This window comes from Vigna umbellata, chromosome 11, assembly GCF_029865625.1.
Source record: "Vigna umbellata cultivar VRB3 chromosome 11, Vumbellata_1.0, whole genome shotgun sequence".
In the NCBI taxonomy this organism is placed as follows: Eukaryota; Viridiplantae; Streptophyta; class Magnoliopsida; order Fabales; family Fabaceae; genus Vigna; species Vigna umbellata.
Window position 1 is genome coordinate 27886695 of NC_142175.1, and position 20764 is coordinate 27907458.

At 32.6% G+C, this 20764-nt stretch overlaps 1 protein-coding gene across 1 annotated transcript; it reads right to left on the bottom strand.

Annotated features, from left to right (window-relative positions):
- Nucleotides 1–19341: 19341 nt before the first annotated feature.
- On the bottom strand, nucleotides 19342–20764 carry LOC124846216 (uncharacterized). The gene is made up of 2 exons (XM_047323433.2): nucleotides 20497–20764; nucleotides 19342–20322 (listed from the first exon to the last, which is right to left on the bottom strand). The coding sequence occupies exons 1-2, from the start codon at nucleotides 20627–20629 to the stop codon at nucleotides 19586–19588; spliced, it is 870 nt and encodes a 289-aa protein (XP_047179389.1). The 5' UTR covers nucleotides 20630–20764; the 3' UTR covers nucleotides 19342–19585.

A 20764-nucleotide genomic window follows, 5' to 3' on the forward strand; every position in this document is an offset into this window, starting at 1 on the left:
ATAAAAAACATATATAATAAATATGTTATCATGCATAATATAGGAAAGCAATCAAGAGTAATTAGGATTACAGTCGTCCTTAAAGTGTTAAGAAGTCAAGGCGTGAAGTACTAAAGTCTTCCCGCATAGCATGGATTCTACATATTATAGTTTTTCAAAATGCATAAGTAAAAGTAAGGAGATCCTAATGATACTAGGATTCAACATCATCTTCCTCCAATGATTGCTCCAGGAGCACCTCCTCGACATCTGCTCCCATCCAAGTGGATGATCATCGCAAAAGGAAACACACCAATATAACGCGAACACAAACAAGCAAGGGTGAGCTAATTATATAAAAAGCATACGATATGACAATATGTGCATGCAAAAGTTAACTTCAATCAAGCAAGATAAACACGCATCCTAACATGTTGAGTACTAGACTTGACTCGTCCGGACTTTAGAATGATAGTCGAGCTATGGCGGGTCTTGCACTCGTGGTGGCTTATGAAACTTGGGTTCCCCCACCCTACCACACTCACGAGGTTAGCATTTTCCGGACCTTGAAGCATACTGGAAGTCCCCAAGACTAAGACCTCCTGCTACTCCTCACCACATGGTTTAATCCTCTCTACGTGAGAAGAAAGGCCATTGGAGTTTCAGGATGACCCCCAAGACTGAGCTCCTACTCTCATTCTAAACACTAAGAATCTCACCAAGAGATCCTACACAGATGGGACTTGGTTTACAACTTGTATCATCTTTCCACCACTTTATAACCATACACTTTTTATTATCATCCACATACTTGTTTGAATATCACAATACAATATTAGATGCAAAGGAATGCTTCACCAACAACCAAATAGCACACTAATCAAACGCAACACAAGATGTAATTAGAGAACCAGACCTAGTACTCGTCGCACATCGCACCACCCTCGCATGGCGAGACTGGCACTATTCACATAGCGCACCCACCCAGCTCGCCTTGCGAGTTAAGTCTGAATAAGTATCAGACTTTGGGTCTCTCGCATAGCGCACCCAGGTCACTATGCGAGAGCCCAGACAGAGACCAACCCCTTTAAAACTCTCGCTATGTGCCCCACTCGCCTTTCAAATTAAATGGGCAGTGGTTCCAGACCACCATCAGTCGCATAGCGATAGGATTCGCCATGCGAATCCACAGACAGCAACACCCTCTGGTCATTCGCACCAGCTCGCACAACGAATGACTCAGACAGTGAGCACCCTCTACAGGGTCTCGCTATGCGAGACATCTCGCATAGCGACTCTGCATCATCTGCAGAACGCAAATTCTGCAGAATCACACACTCGCACCAGCCCTTAACATTTCTAGTTATTTTCTCAAACTTCTAACACTCCTAATTCGTGTTTTATACATACTTAAACCCATCTACATTATTATAAACATTCCCACTCCAATTCTAAAATGATTAAGACTCAATTTCTACTCTAGAACACCGATCTTTCACAACTTAGGGACTCAAATCCAGTTCTACCATTTTTAGCATGTTCTAAACCAATTTTATGTCCCTAGCAAGTCCCATTGGACCTAATTAAACTGTATTGACCCTCTTAACACACTCTAGACTTCTAAGGCTCAGAATCCTTACCCCACTTTCTCCCCCAATGACCTAAAATACTTCCTAAGGGTTAAACTGTCTATCTAAATATTACTACAACCGAACTCTTAGCCATAAATACTTCGTACAAACTCAATTAACACTAACTAAGTTCATCCACACACCATCCATCACAATTTCATCACGCCCAAATGCTTAAAGTCAAGAATGCAGTCTAAACACCACACCATTTCAGAATTTAACATGCATACATATTTATAAAACAGATTCAACCAAAAAAAATTTAAAAATTATAACTAGCTCCCTTTACCTTGGTGGTTATAAGCACAGTATAGTTCACAACAGTAACAAGGCCTCAATAGCTACACAACCAACACACAACAATACCCTACAACCCACTAAATTTGGAAAATAATTTAGTGGGTCCAATAGCCATATGTTTTTCAGGCCCTTACATGCAACAATAAATTTGGAAAATAATTTATTTAAATTTACATTTCATAGAAAGTAAGTACTTGCTTTTCTTATATGAAAACTAGTTTATATATATATATATATATATATATATATATATATATATATATATATATATATATATATATATATATATATCCACAATTTATTTTAAGTTAGTCTTCAATAAATGACTAAAAATAGTTTACAAAATCAACAAAGGAGGATAATTTAATTCTATTTCGTTTTTAATAATAAAAATAATTTAAACAGCCAAACATATCACATAAATGCTTACTAGATTGTCGAATATATAACATACGATTTCTCACTCTTATAGCTTTTTAAAACATTTGTAGTAAAAGTCATCACAACATGTTTTTATTAATACAAAAAGTACAATTTTATTTTATTTATTCAAATAATTTAAATACATTATCCACCAACCTAAAATGTCTTTTTTTTGCAACAAGGTGACTCCAGCATGATAAAATTTGGTTGCATTATGCATCAATTTGTGCAATATTTTTTGCAAATGAAAGTATTTGTCCTCGTGCATGATAAGATTAAGTACTAATATGGGTCCATCTATGACCTTTTATTTTCTTTTAATTTCGGTCCAATTAATTAGTTTGTCCTAACTATGTTGGTTAATAATTATGCATTTAATTATAGTACATTACGTTTGCGGTCATTAACAACAAACAACCCCTTTAATTATACAATTGAGGTTACCACCACCAACCTATTTTGTCTCATATACCCTATCATTCAAACTTGTATACTTAACAATTAACGGCGTGGTTGGAACGTTGAACAGAGAAAATTCCTTTCTAAAATACTATTCATATATACATCACTCACTTCAATACTTAAAAGTGAAAAAAAAAAGTAAGATCGTTATAATTTTATAATCAAACATCTTAAAACATCAGTACACGCTTTATCCATAAAAATAAACATCTACAATAAAAAAAAATTGTTGCCTCACATCTTAAAACCATATTACACACTTTATCTTGGTGCATCTATATTTTTGGTATATTTTTGGTGGGGTGGTGCATCAATCTCTTTTCTATTTTTAATTTATTTCAGCTTTATATCACTTATTTCTATTTGTTTCCCTATCTTTTAACATCTTTTCTCTCTTTTTTTTTTTATTAAGGTATGATTAGCTTGAGATAATACCCAAAAAAAAAGTTAAAAAAAACTCGTAATAACCACTGTAAACAAGGTTTTAAAGTGTTACTTTCAAACACATGCATAATTGCATTAATAATATACCGATCGATTATCTACTGACATTAATGCAAATATCATTTTAGCAGTTTAGACACGTAAAAAACTTGAACTTTATTTCATAATTGGAACAATTATAAAAGTTAAAGTGATGCCGTATATTTTTGGAAGTTATTATAGAATAACGTGTATTTTAAATCCTAAAATTTAAAACCAAGGTGAACAAAAGAAATATATAGATTATTATATATACATTTTCATTAAAAAGTAGGTTATTAGGTTTAACTTACTCCAACTTCAATACGATATTTTCAAATTTTAATTTATTTCAGTTTGGTTAACAACTAGTCAAAGATGAACTTCCTCGAAATTCACATAAAACTTAAATATCTATTTAATCTATATAATTTGAGTATTTTATATTTTTAAATATCTATTTTATATTACACTTCAAGATGTTTGACTATAGATATGTTGCAATGGCCTACATGTTCGTCCAGGTGTATTCGTTAGTAAAACTGACTGATTCAGTTTTTGGAAAATATATCTATCAGTTGAAATATATAACATGTAACGCATGATTAGTTAAAATCATTACGGCCTTATTCGTTTGAGAAAATTTAAAAGAATTTGAAGATAAATTTTTTTATAATATACATAATATATATTACATCAATTATCGTAAAACTAACATATAAAAGAGATAATTATTAGTAAAATCAATATATATTATGTGGTTCATTTTAGGATATTAAGAACACACCCTTCGTTTTTTTTTTACTATTTTACATCTTCTCCTATTATGCTAGGCTATTTTCGTCTTCTCCTATTGTGTCTAGCACTGACAAATGAAGTCACTGGTTTTTGTATCAGCCGCCAAGTTATACCAGAAAAAAAAAAACATGCAAACACCTCCTTTTCAATATGAGATCCAGTGGAGATATATAAAGTTAACGAGACATTATTCTAATTTTATATAAAAGATTCACAATTTTTAATAATTTTAAGATATTATATATTTATAAATCTTATTTTTTATACAGTATTTAACTTTTTTTATTTTTATTCAATATAAAACTTATACTTATATTTAAATTTTCAATAAACATTTGATGTGTGTCTTTCATCCTTACATTGCCATGATTACTACTTTATCATTTTCATATGAAAGTCACCTTCAATTTACTATTCTATTTTATCATTTTAATATTTGTTATAAAAATTGTATGTTAAGTTAGCACGATAAATTTTACTATTTTGTGTTTTAAGCTGAATACTTTAAGTTTTAGTTATATGATAAATTTAGACAGTAAATAAATTTGTAAAAGTTTAGTTGTTTGTTAAATTTGATTGGCTTTAATTATAAGTTAAATTTAGTTAGTGGGTTAAAATTTTAAATTATATATGCGCTTGCTAAAGAAGTTTATTGAGCATTGTTTACATAAGTTAAGGAAAATAATTGACCTTGAAAATAAATGTAATATTCTTTTATGTTCTTTCCAACGATATTTTACGTTAGTGTGAAATATAATCATAGTTTATATCAACTTGTAAAATAAGATTTATACTTATTTTATATATTTTAAATTGATTTTATTTATAATTAATATCAAGATATATGTAAGATTAGACAATAATTAATAATAAAAATAAAACTTTACTAAGATATACTCTATAACTTATATAAGAAGTAGACTTTAAACATAACTCAACTTTATAAAATATGTTTGTAAATTAAGATTTACACCTAATTATGTGATTTAAATTGACTTACCTGTAATGATGTGAGACTTCAAATAAACACATATGTTTTAGTAAATTATTATTATTATTATTTTTCAAAATTAAATTTTTGAAACTTAATCATCATCAATTATGTTCGAAACAAATACACACACATTTTTAATTAACATTATTATGAATTATTTAAATTAACAAAAATTTATTGAGAAGTTCTTTCTGGATGAAAAAATGTTCAAAAATTTATTATTATTGTACTAGAAATACGAGTAAAAACTAATTATTAGACAATTTCATTTTATTAATTTATAAAATTTAAGTGATAAAAGTAAAATTATTAGTAAAAAAACATTAACCATCAAAGAATTGTTTAAATTGATATATATTTTTATTTCTTTATTTGTATCCAATAAATCAAAGTTATTTTATAAAAATATAATTTTTTAAAATTTATATTTTGATGTAACTTATTTAAATTTGTTTTATGAAAGAATAACTTTATTTTAGTTAATATTTTATTGAATGATAGTTAAAAATTAAATGTTTTATTTGAATAATATTTTAAAGATTTGTTTTTAAATAATTTAATTAAAACTGTCAGCAGCAGCGATCGCTACATTAATTTCTAATGTAAGATATAAAATCGCAACAGAAAGTACAGTTTAGAAACTGAGTCTCTTCACCCTTTTCATACCAACAAAACTTTGACTAAGAGTTATAAAATGTCGCTCTCTAACTATCAGATTTATAAAGTTTGATTTCAACCACAAATAATGATAATACAATCTTTTATCTTTGAAACTCTACTTTTCATTGATAAAAACACTTACGTTGTATCTAGGTTTTGTTGTTTCCATCAGTTCTTCGTTGCATGGCGACTTCATCCCTGAACAAAGACATATATGACAAAGCATTTCGTTTACATTTCATGCATTGAAGTTTTCTCAGCAAATGCTGGAGATAGCTTTCATCCGTGACACTGTTTGTTTTATATTGTTAAAAAAAATGGATTTCAAAGTTTCTTGGAAAATTCATGTTTTCAAAAGCAATGTTCAGTTACGATCAGTGTGGATGATATCAACTTTATGCTACATGAGTGGACAGTGGTGTTCTTCTCTCACAGCTTCCGAGAAGCTCACTGGTGCATGAACTATATATATCTTTCTCACTACAGTCATGAATATAGGCTCTTTCAAAGCTCACGTGTACAACTCTTCTTTCCCTTTCTTTATTCAACCCTAACTTGATATGTTCCATGAAAGTGACATAAAAATATCTAATTTTTATTTTAACTTTCAAGTGTCTCAACGAGTTAATCCTTTTTTATAATTCGAAACAAAAGGACAACCATGTTTCTACAATTCAAAGTCAAAAACAAATTTCAAAACATACGTACGCCTGTTTCTTTCATTGCTTTAGTCAATATTTTCGGATTATAAACTATTATATAAAGAAATTAATACATGCTACCCTTTTTCCCCTTTCATACACTTCTCATAAACAATATATACTACTTTCTCTTTTGAGTCTAAGTTATGTATTTTCGACTAAAAATTAATTTTATAATTTATATATATATATATATATATATATATATATATATATATATATATATATATATGAATAAGTTGTACGTATTTATTTGTAATTTATTTAAATTTATTTTATTATGTTTAATTACTCTTTTTAGTATTTGGAAGGGTTTATATTATATTTTGAAGATTTTCTCAAATTATTTCAATAAGCTCGATAAAAATAATAACTTATAAAAGCAAGTCGTGTAAAAAATACTTTAATTTGGTTCTCAACTTGAACTATAAAAATGTAATGCAACATGCGTGCGCATAATAAACAATATTTAATAAGTACTTAGTGAAATTGCTTACCCAAGTACAAGCATTATTTATTTATTTATATGTAAGTTTTCACTACTATCTTAATTAATTGTGTACTTCTGGTTATAACTTTTAAATACTATAATAACCCTAATTATTCCGGTAGAGAAAATGTTGGGAAAATAAACAACGGGAATTATAACAATTAATAAAAGAGGAAAAATATAATGAAAATAAAATATATTTTTTTATGGAAAATAAAAATACCAATAGCAATTATAAATGTGGGAATTAAAAGTAGAGAAGAAATTGAGGCAAAACTTATCTTTTTATAGTAATATAAAAGAAATATATGCCTAATTAATAATATAAAAATATATAATAACAATACATGTCAATTATAATTCTAAAAGTTTATTAAATTTTAAGCAAGTGTGTTTCCTCAAACTGATTCATGATGACGTGATCTCTTTTCAAAATTAGCAAGTGGTATACGTTTCCACTTTAACACTGTATAAATATAGTTTAATAATCTGCTGTTATTTTCTGTGTACCTGTTTAACACAGAATAAATGGTTCCAAGAAAATGTTTTTCCACCAACCGCAATTTTTTTCTGATATGATTCTTACTTTGTGACATAAAAGGTGAACAAGTAAAATAGATAAAATATACAAATTTTTCTAATTTATTAAAAAATAGGTATAATCGAACCTGATCAATAATTTATCATATAACACTGTAATAAATTACGTATTTATTCACAAAATTTTACTGAGAAATAAAAATTTGTGAATTAAAAAGATTTCAAAAGTTTATTATTTAGATAGTGTTGGAAGTTCCACATCGACTAGAGATAGGGCTAATCTATAATATATAAGTGAGTGCAAATCTCAACTTACAAGTCAGTTTTGTGAGATTAAGTTAGGTTTAAAAACCACTTTATAATATAGTATCAGAGCCAAGGTTAGAGCCTATTCCACTGATATCTATGTGACATTTTGTTCCACACGTTATCGGGCTGCTATCAAACCAGAAGCTCAATTTATAATATTTAAGTTAGGCTTAAAGCCCACTTCTTACTAGATATATAGTTTAATCATTTAACAATTTTACTATTTACAAATACTTCTATCAGTAAAATATGCTAATAATTTAAAACTTTTATTATCACTTAATATTTTTATTGATAATAAATTTGTAAGAAAAATATTAAATTTTTTATTTTGTGATAAAATTTGTTAATAAATTCTATGAATAAAATTTAGTAAAATTTCTCAACAATTATAATGCAAATATGAGATTTATATATATATATAATATGTGTGTGTGTGTAAATAACATATTTTGGTATATTTAGATCATAAAAGGTAAAATGTTTAACGTTTTAATATTCGATTATTTTACTTTGTAATTAAAAACGTCTCAATTAATTAAAATGTCTATAAATAACGTGAGAAGCAAGAGTTGAAAACTAGAGATTAAAGAAAGAAAGGTATAATTTGACGGTAGTTACAAGAAAATCAATTTAAACGGAACTAAAGTTATGTAGTGGACTAATATACTAATTATAATTTGACTAATATTAAAAGTACAAAGCTACTTTGATGAAAATGTGTGTTATTAAAACCCAATACGTAAAACCAACCACTAATTAATAATTTTAATTTTGTCCATGTGTCCATAATAGTATATGTATATATTACCCTAAAACTTATACCAAAACGCCAAGAATTTAGCTTGGTGAGTGATGTAAGTGTTCCATATTATTGGAATGTGGCACAATAAATGATCATTTTTAATTAGTAAACACCATTATTAAACAAAACCTACCTACTTTTGCATGCTTCAACATTGAACAAGATTTTCAACCAGTTCAAACTTTTGTATCGGTTGGACCAACATTCAAATATATAGAATAATTAACATTAAACTCTTTGTTTTCATTGTATTAAGATAAAAAATAAAACCATATGACGGCATTTAACACGACTAAGAAAGAGGTACATGCATGATGAATATATATTATAATAATTCAGTAGTCAAGATTAGTATGGTAGTTTGATGTAGCCTGTTAAGTGTACAAACATGTTTATTGTTGTTGATTCTTTTATTAAAAGGAAAATATTTGGATTTGTTTGCCATACCTAATCGATTAAAATCTCTTATAAAATTTCACACTAACATGTTAATATATATTTAATTCGTTTCAACAACTTGGATGGTTGAGTTATATGATTGATTGAATGTACAGATAATATAATTCAACTAAATACAATTTATTAATCAAACGAATTAGGTTGCGTTGACAAATCCAGCTCAATTAAATTAATTAAACGACTGCTTAATTATAATATTGTTTTATAATGAATAATGTATATATAATTAATAGAAATATATGCTTTTATTTTTTATTTGTTTTGTGGATTGGATTCGATTTAATGTCTGAGTTTGGAAAGTTAACTCATTTTTGAACAGATATTTTGAGCCGCAACTTGTAACAAAGTGTATGGAGCACTAAATTCATGTTATAATCCAAAACATGAATTATCCCATTAAATCAAAACTTATCCCATTGAATCAATAATATAGTCAATTGGATTATCTCAATTGAATCGCAATCCCACCACTAAAACACACACTAATGTTTGCACTTAAAAATTAATGAAATGAATCATTAATTTTCATCCTACTTTTATTAAATTTATAACTTCTAGTTTTTAAGGATGGTATTATTAAAATGTGATCCTATGATGACAAATATAATAATATGTATACCAGTATATCCGATATGATAATATGCTTATTATGAAAATAAATAGAGATGATACATATTTAAAAATGTATACAAATTATTAAAATAGAATAAATATATAATTGCACTTGTTTATATTCAAATTAAAATTTATATTTTTTAGATTTTATTAAAAAAATGTTACAAATTATTATCATCTTATTACAATATTATAAATTGAATATTCTAAAGTTATAAATTACTTTTGGATATCAAACATGAAACAACATTTAATACATTTTAAGTCATAAACTTTAAGTATTATAAATTATCTTAAAATATAAAAAATGGATACATATTTGATATGGTTGACCTAAATTGAAGTATTGATTGAATTATCATGACAAAGAATTATATCTTAAAATATAATTCACAATTTATTATTCTAAATATATCTAAGCTTATGAAATCAATTTTACTCATTCTAATTTTAAGAACATAAAAATCTTTACTCATTCCAAGTAATACAATTTAATTTTCCCTTTCGAATTAGCATGTCTTGTAACACTTGTCTTCTCATTTGTCTTAAAGAAAAATTCTTTTGCAAACATAATTGTTCTTTTAATTTTTTTGTTTGGGATAAAAAAGAGTGAGGGTAGGGAGAAGGAATTAAAAATTGTGTTGGATACGTCTTATATGGCAAATCCAGATGCTAAGTAGCAAAAAGTTGTTAATACGCTCTCTTTGTTTATGTAATATTCATGGATCCTACCAATCAACATTTATTTTATAAATATGCAGAACAATATTATTTTTATATATATAAATATTAGTGTTGATGATTATTTATTCAGTAACTAGTCAACAAAGGAGGTTGCACTTTGGCCGAAATCTATATTCAAAACTAAACTCATTTAACCTTTCGATTCTGAACTTGATTACTAAATATAAGTCAAAGAAAAGTGTATTTTCCCCTCTTGTTTAGGTTAAGTTAATCTAATTTCTCTTGCAACAAAGTTGTTAAAGTATAATTAAGCTAATAATAATAATAATAAGTATTTATAAACTATTATTTAAAAATAATAACTAATCGGGCCAGATTATAGTAAAAAAGATTTCTGTTGATATTTATTTAAGAAATATTTATAAATATTTTAAAATTCGTAAATATAATACTCGCTTTTAACCTGTTTATAAAAGATATTAAAATATACGTTAATGCTAACCATTCGTCTTATCAACATAAATACTTTTATCATTTTTATTATTATACTTAATTTATATCAATTAATATTTAACATAAAATTTTGTAGTGTAGCAACTTTTAACCCTTTTCGGATTTTTTCTACTTTTATTTTCTAAAAATAATTTTCTTAAGTTTTCATAATTTGTTTCGGTGTACATTTTCCTGTGTGTCTTTGTTGCTCTTGACTGTCTGGGTTGCTTGCTGGTTGTCTGGGACGCGTGTTTTTCTCCAATCATTGTTGTTCTTCATACTCGCCAAAGGAGGGGGAGGTACCTGCAAAGATACTCCGACGCTCAAGTCAGATGTGAGTTATGGAGCTGAAGCTCTCAAGAGAGTAATTGGATATTACTCTGAAATAATATTTAGGGTCTCTAGAGCATAAAGAGAACGTCCCTGGACTTTGGTCCTGTCATTGTACTTATAAGCAAAATAAGAATAACCACCTTACCTAAAAATGTGGTTAGTGGCTTTGACAAATATCTAAGATATTTATGTTATTACATAAATATCCTTACTACATAACATGCCCCCCAAGTCCGAGTTAACCGTTCCGTTTTATGGACGTGGTAACTATAGGACTTATGAGTTTGAGGGAGGCTGTCTTTGCTGTAATTTAGAGAGCGTGTTCCTGGTTATTGCTCATGTGTGGATTGAATGTGACCGAGTGGTTGAATTTGATGGACCAAAAGGAGGCAAAGTCAAACGGCAAAAAGCTGGAGCAAGTGAGGCCGAACGTGAGGATACGTATGATCGAGCGGTAGAGGCCGAGTGGCATGCGAGGCCGATCATGAGGACGCTCGTTGACAATTGAATGTTGAGCGTTGAGGCCGAACCACTGACTGAGTGGACGCTCGTTGACAATTGAATGTCGAGCGTTGGAGCTGAACGACTGACTGAGTGGACGCTCGTTGACAATTGAATGTCGAGCGTTGAAGCCGAACGACTGACTGAGTGGACGCTCGTTGACAATTGAATGTCGAGCGTTGAGGCCGAACGACTGACTGAGTGGACGCTCGTTGACAATTGAATGTCGAGCGTTGAGGCCGAATGACTGACTGAGTGGACGCTCGTTGACAATTGAATGTGGAGCGTTGAGGCCGAATGACTGACTGAGTGGACGCTCGTTGACAATTGAATGTCGAGCGTTGAGGCCGAATGACTGACTGAGTGGACGCTCGTTGACAATTGAATGTCGAGCGTTGAGGCCGAATGACTGACTGAGTGGACGCTCGTTGACAATTGAATGTGGAGCGTTGAGGCCGAATGACTGACTGAGTGGACGCTCGTTGACAATTGAATGTCGAGCGTTGAGGCCGAATGACTGACTGAGTGGACGCTCGTTGACAATTGAATGTGGAGCGTTGAGGCCGAATGACTGACTGAGTGGACGCTCGTTGACAATTGAATGTCGAGCGTTGAGGTCGAATGACTGACTGAGTGGACGCTCGTTGACAATTGAATGTCGAGCGTTGAGGCCGAATGACTGACTGAGTGGACGCTCGTTGACAATTGAATGTCGAGCGTTGAGGCCGAATGACTGACTGAGTGGACGCTCGTTGACAATTGAATGTCGAGCGTTGAAGCCGAACGATGTTCTTGGGTGAACATAAGCTAGGCTATGGGGATGGTCCCCTAGGTTTGATGGTCTGGGTGTTCTAGGGCGAACATCTACCAGCGGAAGTGTGTCCCTTTGTTCGATGCACCTGGGTGTTCTAGGGCGAACATCTACCAGCGGGAGTGTGTCCCTTTGTTCGATGCACCTGGGTGTTCTAGGGCGAACATCTACCAGCGGGAGTGTATCCCTTTATGCAACCGGGTGTTCTTGGGCGAACATCTACCGGCGGGAGTGTGTCCCTTTGTTCGATGCACCTGGGTGTTCTAGGGCGAACATCTACCAGCGGGAGTGTATCCCTTTATGCAACCGGGTGTTCTTGGGCGAACATCTACCGGGTTTAAGAGTGCTTCAGGATGAACGTCGCTCAGATGTCCGCTTTTACGTACAAGATATGCTTATCTGCACTGTAAGAAATAATATTAAACATATAGGTGAGACCGTTTGGTCAAGTTGCAAACCTGGTGACCGAACGTTCATTAGGCCGAATGCTGGATGCTTGAGGCCGTACGTCAAAGAGATCCATTGACCGAACGCCGGTGAGTCCGAATGACCGAACGCTTCCTGCGGTAGAGACCGAACGTCGATGATGAGCGAAGTGACGAACGTCCGAGAAATGTAATGGCCGAACGTTAATGTCGTACGCGAGGCTGAGCTAGGGACGTTCCAGGACGAACGTTATTGCGTACGCGATGTTGAGTTGTGGACGTTCCAGGACGAACATTATTGCGTACGCGAGGCTGAGTTAGGGACGTTCCAGGACGAACGTCATTGGCGTACGCTAGGCGGTCTTGTGGCGCTTCAGGACGAACGGCGCTCAGGTGTCCGCTTTTACGTACGAGATATGATTATCTGCACTGTAAGAAATAATATTAAGCATACAGGTGAGACCATTTGGTCAAGTTGCAAACCTGGTGGCTGAACGTCCATTAGCCTGAATGTTGTACGCTTGAGGTCGTACGTCAAAGAGATCCATTGACCGAACGCCAGTGAGTCCGAATGAGCGAACGCTTCCTCCGGTAGAGACCGAACGTCGAGGATGAGCGAAGTGACGAACGTCCGAGAAATGTAATGGCCGAACGTTGATGCCAATAGAACGAACGTCATTGGCGTCAAGGAGTGTATGTAGCTGTTGAATGTCGAGCGTCCTCGAAACCGAAAGGGCGAAAACCTTTGAGGCCGAACGGCTGATAGCTTGGACGCTCGTACCAAAGGGTTGTCGAGCAGTGTTTGAACGCTTGTTGACATGTGTTTGACGAGCGGTCGTTGTAATGGATTGACGAGCGTTTGAATCCGAGGGTCGAGGCTGAACGGGCGACTGTTTGAACGCTCGTCCACATTGATTGGCGTGAGGCCGAACGTTAATGACGAGCGAAGTGTGGAACTTAAAGACCGAACGTCAATGAGGATCAGAGCGACCATCAACTGTAGTCGAATGGGCGAACGCTTGCAGATTCGAGTGGACGAACGTTATTGAGACTGGTGACCGAATTGTTCAGGCCACGGATAGCCGAACGTTGAGGACCGAATGGACGAACGGTTAAGGGCGAGTTGCCGAACGTTGAGGCCGATTGAGGCCGTCTATCATGAGTGGTCGACAATATGGCAATCGGTCATGGACGAACGGTCTTTTGGTTGAACGCTCGTCCACCTTAAGTGTCGAGCGGTCGAATCCACGGGCGAGGACGAACGTCTGATATCTTGAACGCTCGTCCATATTGATTGTCGAGCGTTCGCATCCGAAGGTTGAGGACGAACGGTCTACGGTTTGAGCGCTCGTCCACCTTGAGTGTCGAGCGTGTGAATCCAAGTCGAGGACGAACGTCTGATAGCTTGAACGCTCGTCCACATTGATTGTCGAGCGTATACGAATCCGAAGGCGAGGACGAACGGTCTGTTTTTTGAACGCTCGTTCACAGTCATTGTTGGACGTTTGAGGACGAACGTCTTTGTCCAAGGATGGCTGATCATCAGTTGGGTCGAACGATCGTGACGCTCGATTGTCAGAGCGCTCGTTACGAGGCCGAACGACCGACAGACGCTCGTACACAGTTATTTTTCGAGCGTTCAAGTGGGATGTGAGGCCGACTGTTTGGACGCTCGTACATAGTGATTGTCGAGCGTCCTCGAAGCCGAAAGTCGAGGACGAACGCTGGAGTATTTGAGGAATAGAAATTGGGTTGGATGACGTGGAGGCAAAACTGAATGACGCGTGGGTTACGCGAGGGTTGCGGAAGACGTGGAGAATGGGTCTCCCTAGAATCCTTTCTGCCCCAAAAAACCCTAGAATCAGCCATACTGCGGAACGGCTGATCCGGATGCTGTTGTTGTCGACGGAAGTCGCGATCCAAGGTGATCGAAGACAATGGAGTTCCCAGGCTTGGGATGAACTGGCGGCTTTGCCTTTGCGGTGGCACTTTGATGGCGATGGCCCTGATGTGGCTGTAACTGAGTTCAATTTGGGGATTTAGGGTTTTTGATTTGCGGATTGTGCAATCCTGGTCAGAGTTTTTCTCGTTGGGGATTTTGGGGTTCTTTCGTTCTCATTCTCGAATCTGTTTTTAGGGATTTCTGGTGTGCCTCTGTATCCTTAGTTCTAAGGAGACATGAACTGAAGTCTGGTGGATGAAGCACGACCCAGTGATCAGAACGTTAGTGACGGTAGTGGTGGTCTTCTTTGCGGACCAGGCTCATCACCAACTGTAAAGGATCGTTCCCGTTTTGGCGAATTAGGGTTGGTTTTGATTGCGCGTGCGAGTGCAGAGAGGCTGCTGGTGGTGGTGCGGTGGCATTGCTCTTCATTTATTGGACGCACTCATGGAAGATCTTTCATCCAGTAAGGACGATACCAGAAATGGAAGAGTGTTATTGAGTAGATAAGCAAGGAACGATGTCGTCAACCATAACGGCAAGAGAGATTCGATGTGCATTCACGATTTCATGGAAATGGATTCACCGTTGCACTTCGATGGGACAAAACGATACCAGTGTTTTTCGCTCCCAACAGAGATCTTTTACATTCCCAGATTTGATGATACCTCTGAATTAAGGTGTTCACCGGCGCGACTTCGCAGAGATGTTCGCGGTGGCGTTAATGGCTCGCGGAGGAAACTCTTGGTGACAATGCAGTGATTTGAGGGAGTAGCTCCTTCCGAAAAAGTGATTCATCGAGGCCGAGTGCTCCTCTTGCGGTTTTTGTGAGATGACACTCGGCCCCACGGTGGGCGCCAAAATGTTTCGGTGTACATTTTCCTGTGTGTCTTTGTTGCTCTTGACTGTCTGGGTTGCTTGCTGGTTGTCTGGGACGCGTGTTTTTCTCCAATCATTGTTGTTCTTCATACTCGCCAAAGGAGGGGGAGGTACCTGCAAAGATACTCCGACGCTAAGTCAGATGTGAGTTATGGAGCTGAAGCTCTCAAGAGAGTAATTGGATATTACTCTGAAATAATATTTAGGGTCTCTAGAGCATAAAGAGAACGTCCCTGGACTTTGGTCCTGTCATTGTACTTATAAGCAAAATAAGAATAACCACCTTACCTAAAAATGTGGTTAGTGGCTTTGACAAATATCTAAGATATTTATGTTATTACATAAATATCCTTACTACATAACATAATTTATTTGTAAATCCCATGCAGCAGCGTGAAGATTCCTTGAATCGGTAATATCATGCAGTTCAATATGCAAGAAGAAAGCCAAATAAGCCATATTTAACTGAAATATATAACACGTATATCTTCTACTATATTTGAATTTAATAAATAATTATGAGTTTAAAATTATTAATTAGATTGAAAACATTTCTCGATAATAATTAAAAAAGAGTTTTAATTTAGTTACAAATTAGAAATAAAAAATTTAAAGACATTGGAATTGGCCATATCAACAATAATAATACATTAGATATTTTTTTCTGGCAAATAATCTCAAACCAAAAATTATGATAATTGAAGTTTCAGTTTCAGTCTCAAGGATACACAGCTTGTGACAACTTTGTCACTAAATCTTAAATCATAAATTTGATTTTTCACTTTTAAACGAAAACATATTGTATACCATATTTTTTTTCTTGTAATTCATGGTTTTACCATTTTTAGTGTATATTTTCAAAAACATTAAAACAAGTAACTATTTTTAATTTCTTTTCTTTTTTGTTAACAAATTTTTTTCTGTCAGCTAAATATTTAAGCTTGAATTACTTCAATTTGTTTTTTCTCAAATGTTACTTATACGTCAATTATCGTTCAGTCAATTTTGCAGGCCATGCTGGTTTGAATGAAAATTTTCTTTTGACTTATTCTTAAGTGGCAACATAAATGTTTGAATGAACCAAATGTTTTGGAAATAGTTCATTTTTTTAAGAATGTTATAGTATGATGCAGTGGCACCATATATCGTTAATTTCAACACTGATGGATCTTAGTAGTGAATATTTATTAAATATCATAATTTAACTTTTCAAGGAATATAATCGTAATTACGAACACTAAAAACAATTAGTGCCGGTCGTGATTTGATTATCTCTTAAGCAACCACTAATCTATCTCTTCCTCTACTGAAATTTCAGATAAACTTTAAATATATCATAATTATAACTGAGCATATGCTGCCAAAAAAATGGAAAAGAAGATTAACTCAACTAATATAAATTAAAGGGTCGATCAATTCAAAGACGATTTTGTTTTGATTTGAAAGGGTCTTGTAATTAAACTGTTTTGGCATTTATATAGTTAAAATATAAATATACGATTTAATATATAGATGTAACTTTTGTCAGCATCTATGTATCTATTCATAATTTGATGTTAATATAATTGTTGATGCTATTTTAAATCAAAGATGTAGGTAAGATTCCTTTTAGGTTGCAACTTACTCCACGAAATTTCATATTTATCTTTTATCTTAATATATTTTTTTCATCAATAATTACTAATAATAAAATGATAATGTGTGTACACTTATCTCAATATACTTAATTTAAATTTTTTGATGTTAGATATGTATATATCTAAATAATCCATATGACACAAATTGTCAAAATATGTATAATGTGATTTTTTTTCATCCCTTAACCTAGTTGATTTTTTGTTGTTCTATTCGTATACCTACTCGATTATGTTGTAAATGACCTATGTGACTATGTCCTTTTTGATTGAATAATTAATTCTGGAAACATTTATCATGTCACTATAATGTGTTCCAATGACAGATTATCACACGACCAATTTATTTGACTTTTACACTAAAACAAACCAACTATCTTCAAAGTCGACTCAAAAATAAATTTTTAATTGACTGATATTAATATTCATTGAAAAAAAAATAAGAAATTTAAACTTTAAAAAATAGTTAAATTATAATTTTTTATCACGCTTTAATTTCTAATTTGCTATTTTAGTTTCTCAACTTTTGCGATTTCAATTTGCACATTTTAAAAAAATCTACAAATGAATCTTCGTTTTCACATACACAATCACGGTATTTTAGTTTTCACACTTGAAACCAAACTCACTCTAAAGTTTAATAGTATCTTAGACTAAAATTACAAAATGCTATTAAAATATGTCAGAAATTCGTTAGTTAATGTGATCCAGTTTGGATTAGGTTGGGTGAAAAAAAGTTTAAAATTTTAATATGAGTTAATTTTGAATCTAATTTATTAAAAGCATGACTCATTCGATTTGAACTCAATTTACATAAATTTGTTTTTTTTTAATTATTTTTTATTATATTTATAGTTTGAGATGATTTTGGATTATATTTGAATTATATTAAGTTTTTTTTTTATTTTAAATTGTTTTAGAATTTAACATAATTTTAGATTGAAATTTATTTAGATTTGAATTAAAAAAAATTATTAATAAAATGATTAAAATCATAATTTAATTTAAAATAAAACCTAAATCACATAAAAGAGATTCAAAGATTATTAAAACCATAATCTAATTTAAAATAAACTATAAATTATCAATAATAAATACTCTTTGGCAATGACGAATCTAAGACCTTAATAAGAAAAAAAAATCAAATGATGTATTTACATACTCTCAATTACACATATTTATTATAAAACAGTGACTTCAAATATATAATTTCCTTTTTTTTCATAAACTTAGGACCATGCGTCCATCACTGCTGTTAAGATCTGTATAATCATGAAGAAAAAATAAAGGTAAGCACATGAGAAGCAAACTTTCAAACATTTATCTTTCATAAAAGTTTTTTCATTTTCCTAGAAAGTTTAAAACGATGAAATCTCTCCTCACATGCATGGTAAAGTTTCACTCTGTATTCTTCTCAACGATCATTCTCCTTCTGAATAAACACTCACTATCAATTTCAATTTTCTACTGATTTTTTTACTGTTTATCTGCCATAATTACAAAAAAAAAGACCCAATAAATATCTGGACTCATCATGATACTGAGCAAGCATTACCACACATCAGTTATAATTTATTAACAATTTGACACAAAGTAAATTTTATTTTAAAACTTTAGCATAAGCATTGTGAATTTATAGGAAAATATTTGACAATATTTTTTTATAATATTTTAACATCATGTGTTATTATATGATTAATTTATATTAATATTTATGATTATTATTGTTAATTATAGAATAATTTTAGATCAATCATGATAAAAAAATACATAATATTAACACGCAAAATACTAGTTTATATTATTATTATTATTATGCATCTTAGGCTATTATAAATAATGATTTCTTCGACTTCCATTAAAAATATTATATCACTTAAAGTAAAAAGGACTGGTTTTTTAGTCAGTGAATGGCAATTGTTTATGGAGTGCATCATACACAAGTGACTGAATTTTTAATTGTGCAAAAACCAAGATGAGATTAGATACGATAGACAATATAAATTATAAAAGTATAAAGTAACGTGAGTGGTTGATCAATATGCTCAGCATTATTCTTTAACTAATATATATATCTTTTTTCTAAAAATGTTTAACTGTGACGAGTGTTGCAGATTCATCATAGTCAAAGTTTCTCAAGACTCAGTAAACACAGTCACAGAATTACTTACAAATTATTTACCAACAATGTTTTTTTCACATGAACAGTAAAATTGTAACTCTTTATCAAGTGAATCGATCTTTGTCGACACTGTTTCACACCAATAGAGATTCCCCAAATGAACTCATTTCGATGAATTGGCTATGATCCATGTTCAGGAGGTGGTAATATTCTTCATACAGTTGTTGCAGAGAGCCATGATCTGAAGGAAAATAAGAGTGGCATTCCATATCAGAGGCATTGACCAGGTCATGGTCCTCACTGAAGAAGCCAAAATCATCACTTTCTCCCACATTTCTAAATTCACTGGCCAAGTTTGATTCTTTTGTCAAGGGGCTTTCTTCCTTTTCTTGGTTTGTTGATGCACTTGCCGAGTTGGAATCAAAGGTGTATGTGTTATTACTATCTGTTCTTGGCAAATACAAAGCCTTCGCTCTGATTGGTTTTGGTAGGTAAACTTGTGTCTTTGGTGGCTCTGCATTATCTTTGTCTCCTTTGTTCTTCTGCTTGTTCTTCTTTTTGCCACCGTTCTTCTTCTTTTTGCTGCCACTTGCAGGTTCTTGCTGAGGACTCTCCAAGGAATTGGGTGTCTCAGTATCTTCTCCTGTTTGATTTTTCAGCTTTTTGCAGAGATGGGTGTTCCAATAGTTCTTTATTTCATTGTCGGTTCTGCCTGGTAATCTTCCTGCTATGAGGGACCATCTGTTCCCCAAAAGTGAATGCATTCTGATTATAAGATCATCTTCTTCTGGGGTTATGTTTCCTCTCTTTATATCAGGTCTCAGATAATTCATCCATCTCAATCTGCAACTTTTCCCACATCTAAGAAGCCCTGCATATTCAATCACAGTCATCGATCAGTATTTACCCAATGAATCAAAATTAACAAAAATTCAATTTGTACACTATTTCTGTATTCATAAACCATAACTCATTCACCCCATCAAAGAAAAGATTAAACTTGAGAAATTAATAAGCTAATCAGCAATTCAAAACTCTCAATTACCAGCTTTTTTGGGTAGTGATTTCCATTGGCCTTCTCCATGAGCTTGTATATACTTTGTAAGCAATGCATCTTCTTTAGGAGTCCATGGACCTTTGTGCAACCCTACTTTAGAACAACAAGGAGCTCTTCCCATTTTTTGGCTCTGTAAAATTAGGGTTCTTACTTGAACTATGCAACAGAGAGAGAGAGAGAGATAGAGAGAGAACGAAAGGTCCTCTTTGTAACTCTATGGGAAGGTGGAAAGTGCAGAAGCAGAGCACCTTAAGAT

Coding starts and splice junctions, on each gene's coding strand:
- LOC124846216 (XM_047323433.2), bottom strand. CDS start 20,629: ATGGGAAGAGCTCCTTGTTGTTCTAAAGTAGGGTTGCACAAAGGTCCA. Junction 20,323..20,496: donor ATCACTACCCAAAAAAGCTG/GTAATTGAGAGT, acceptor TTGAATATGCAG/GGCTTCTTAGATGTGGGAAA.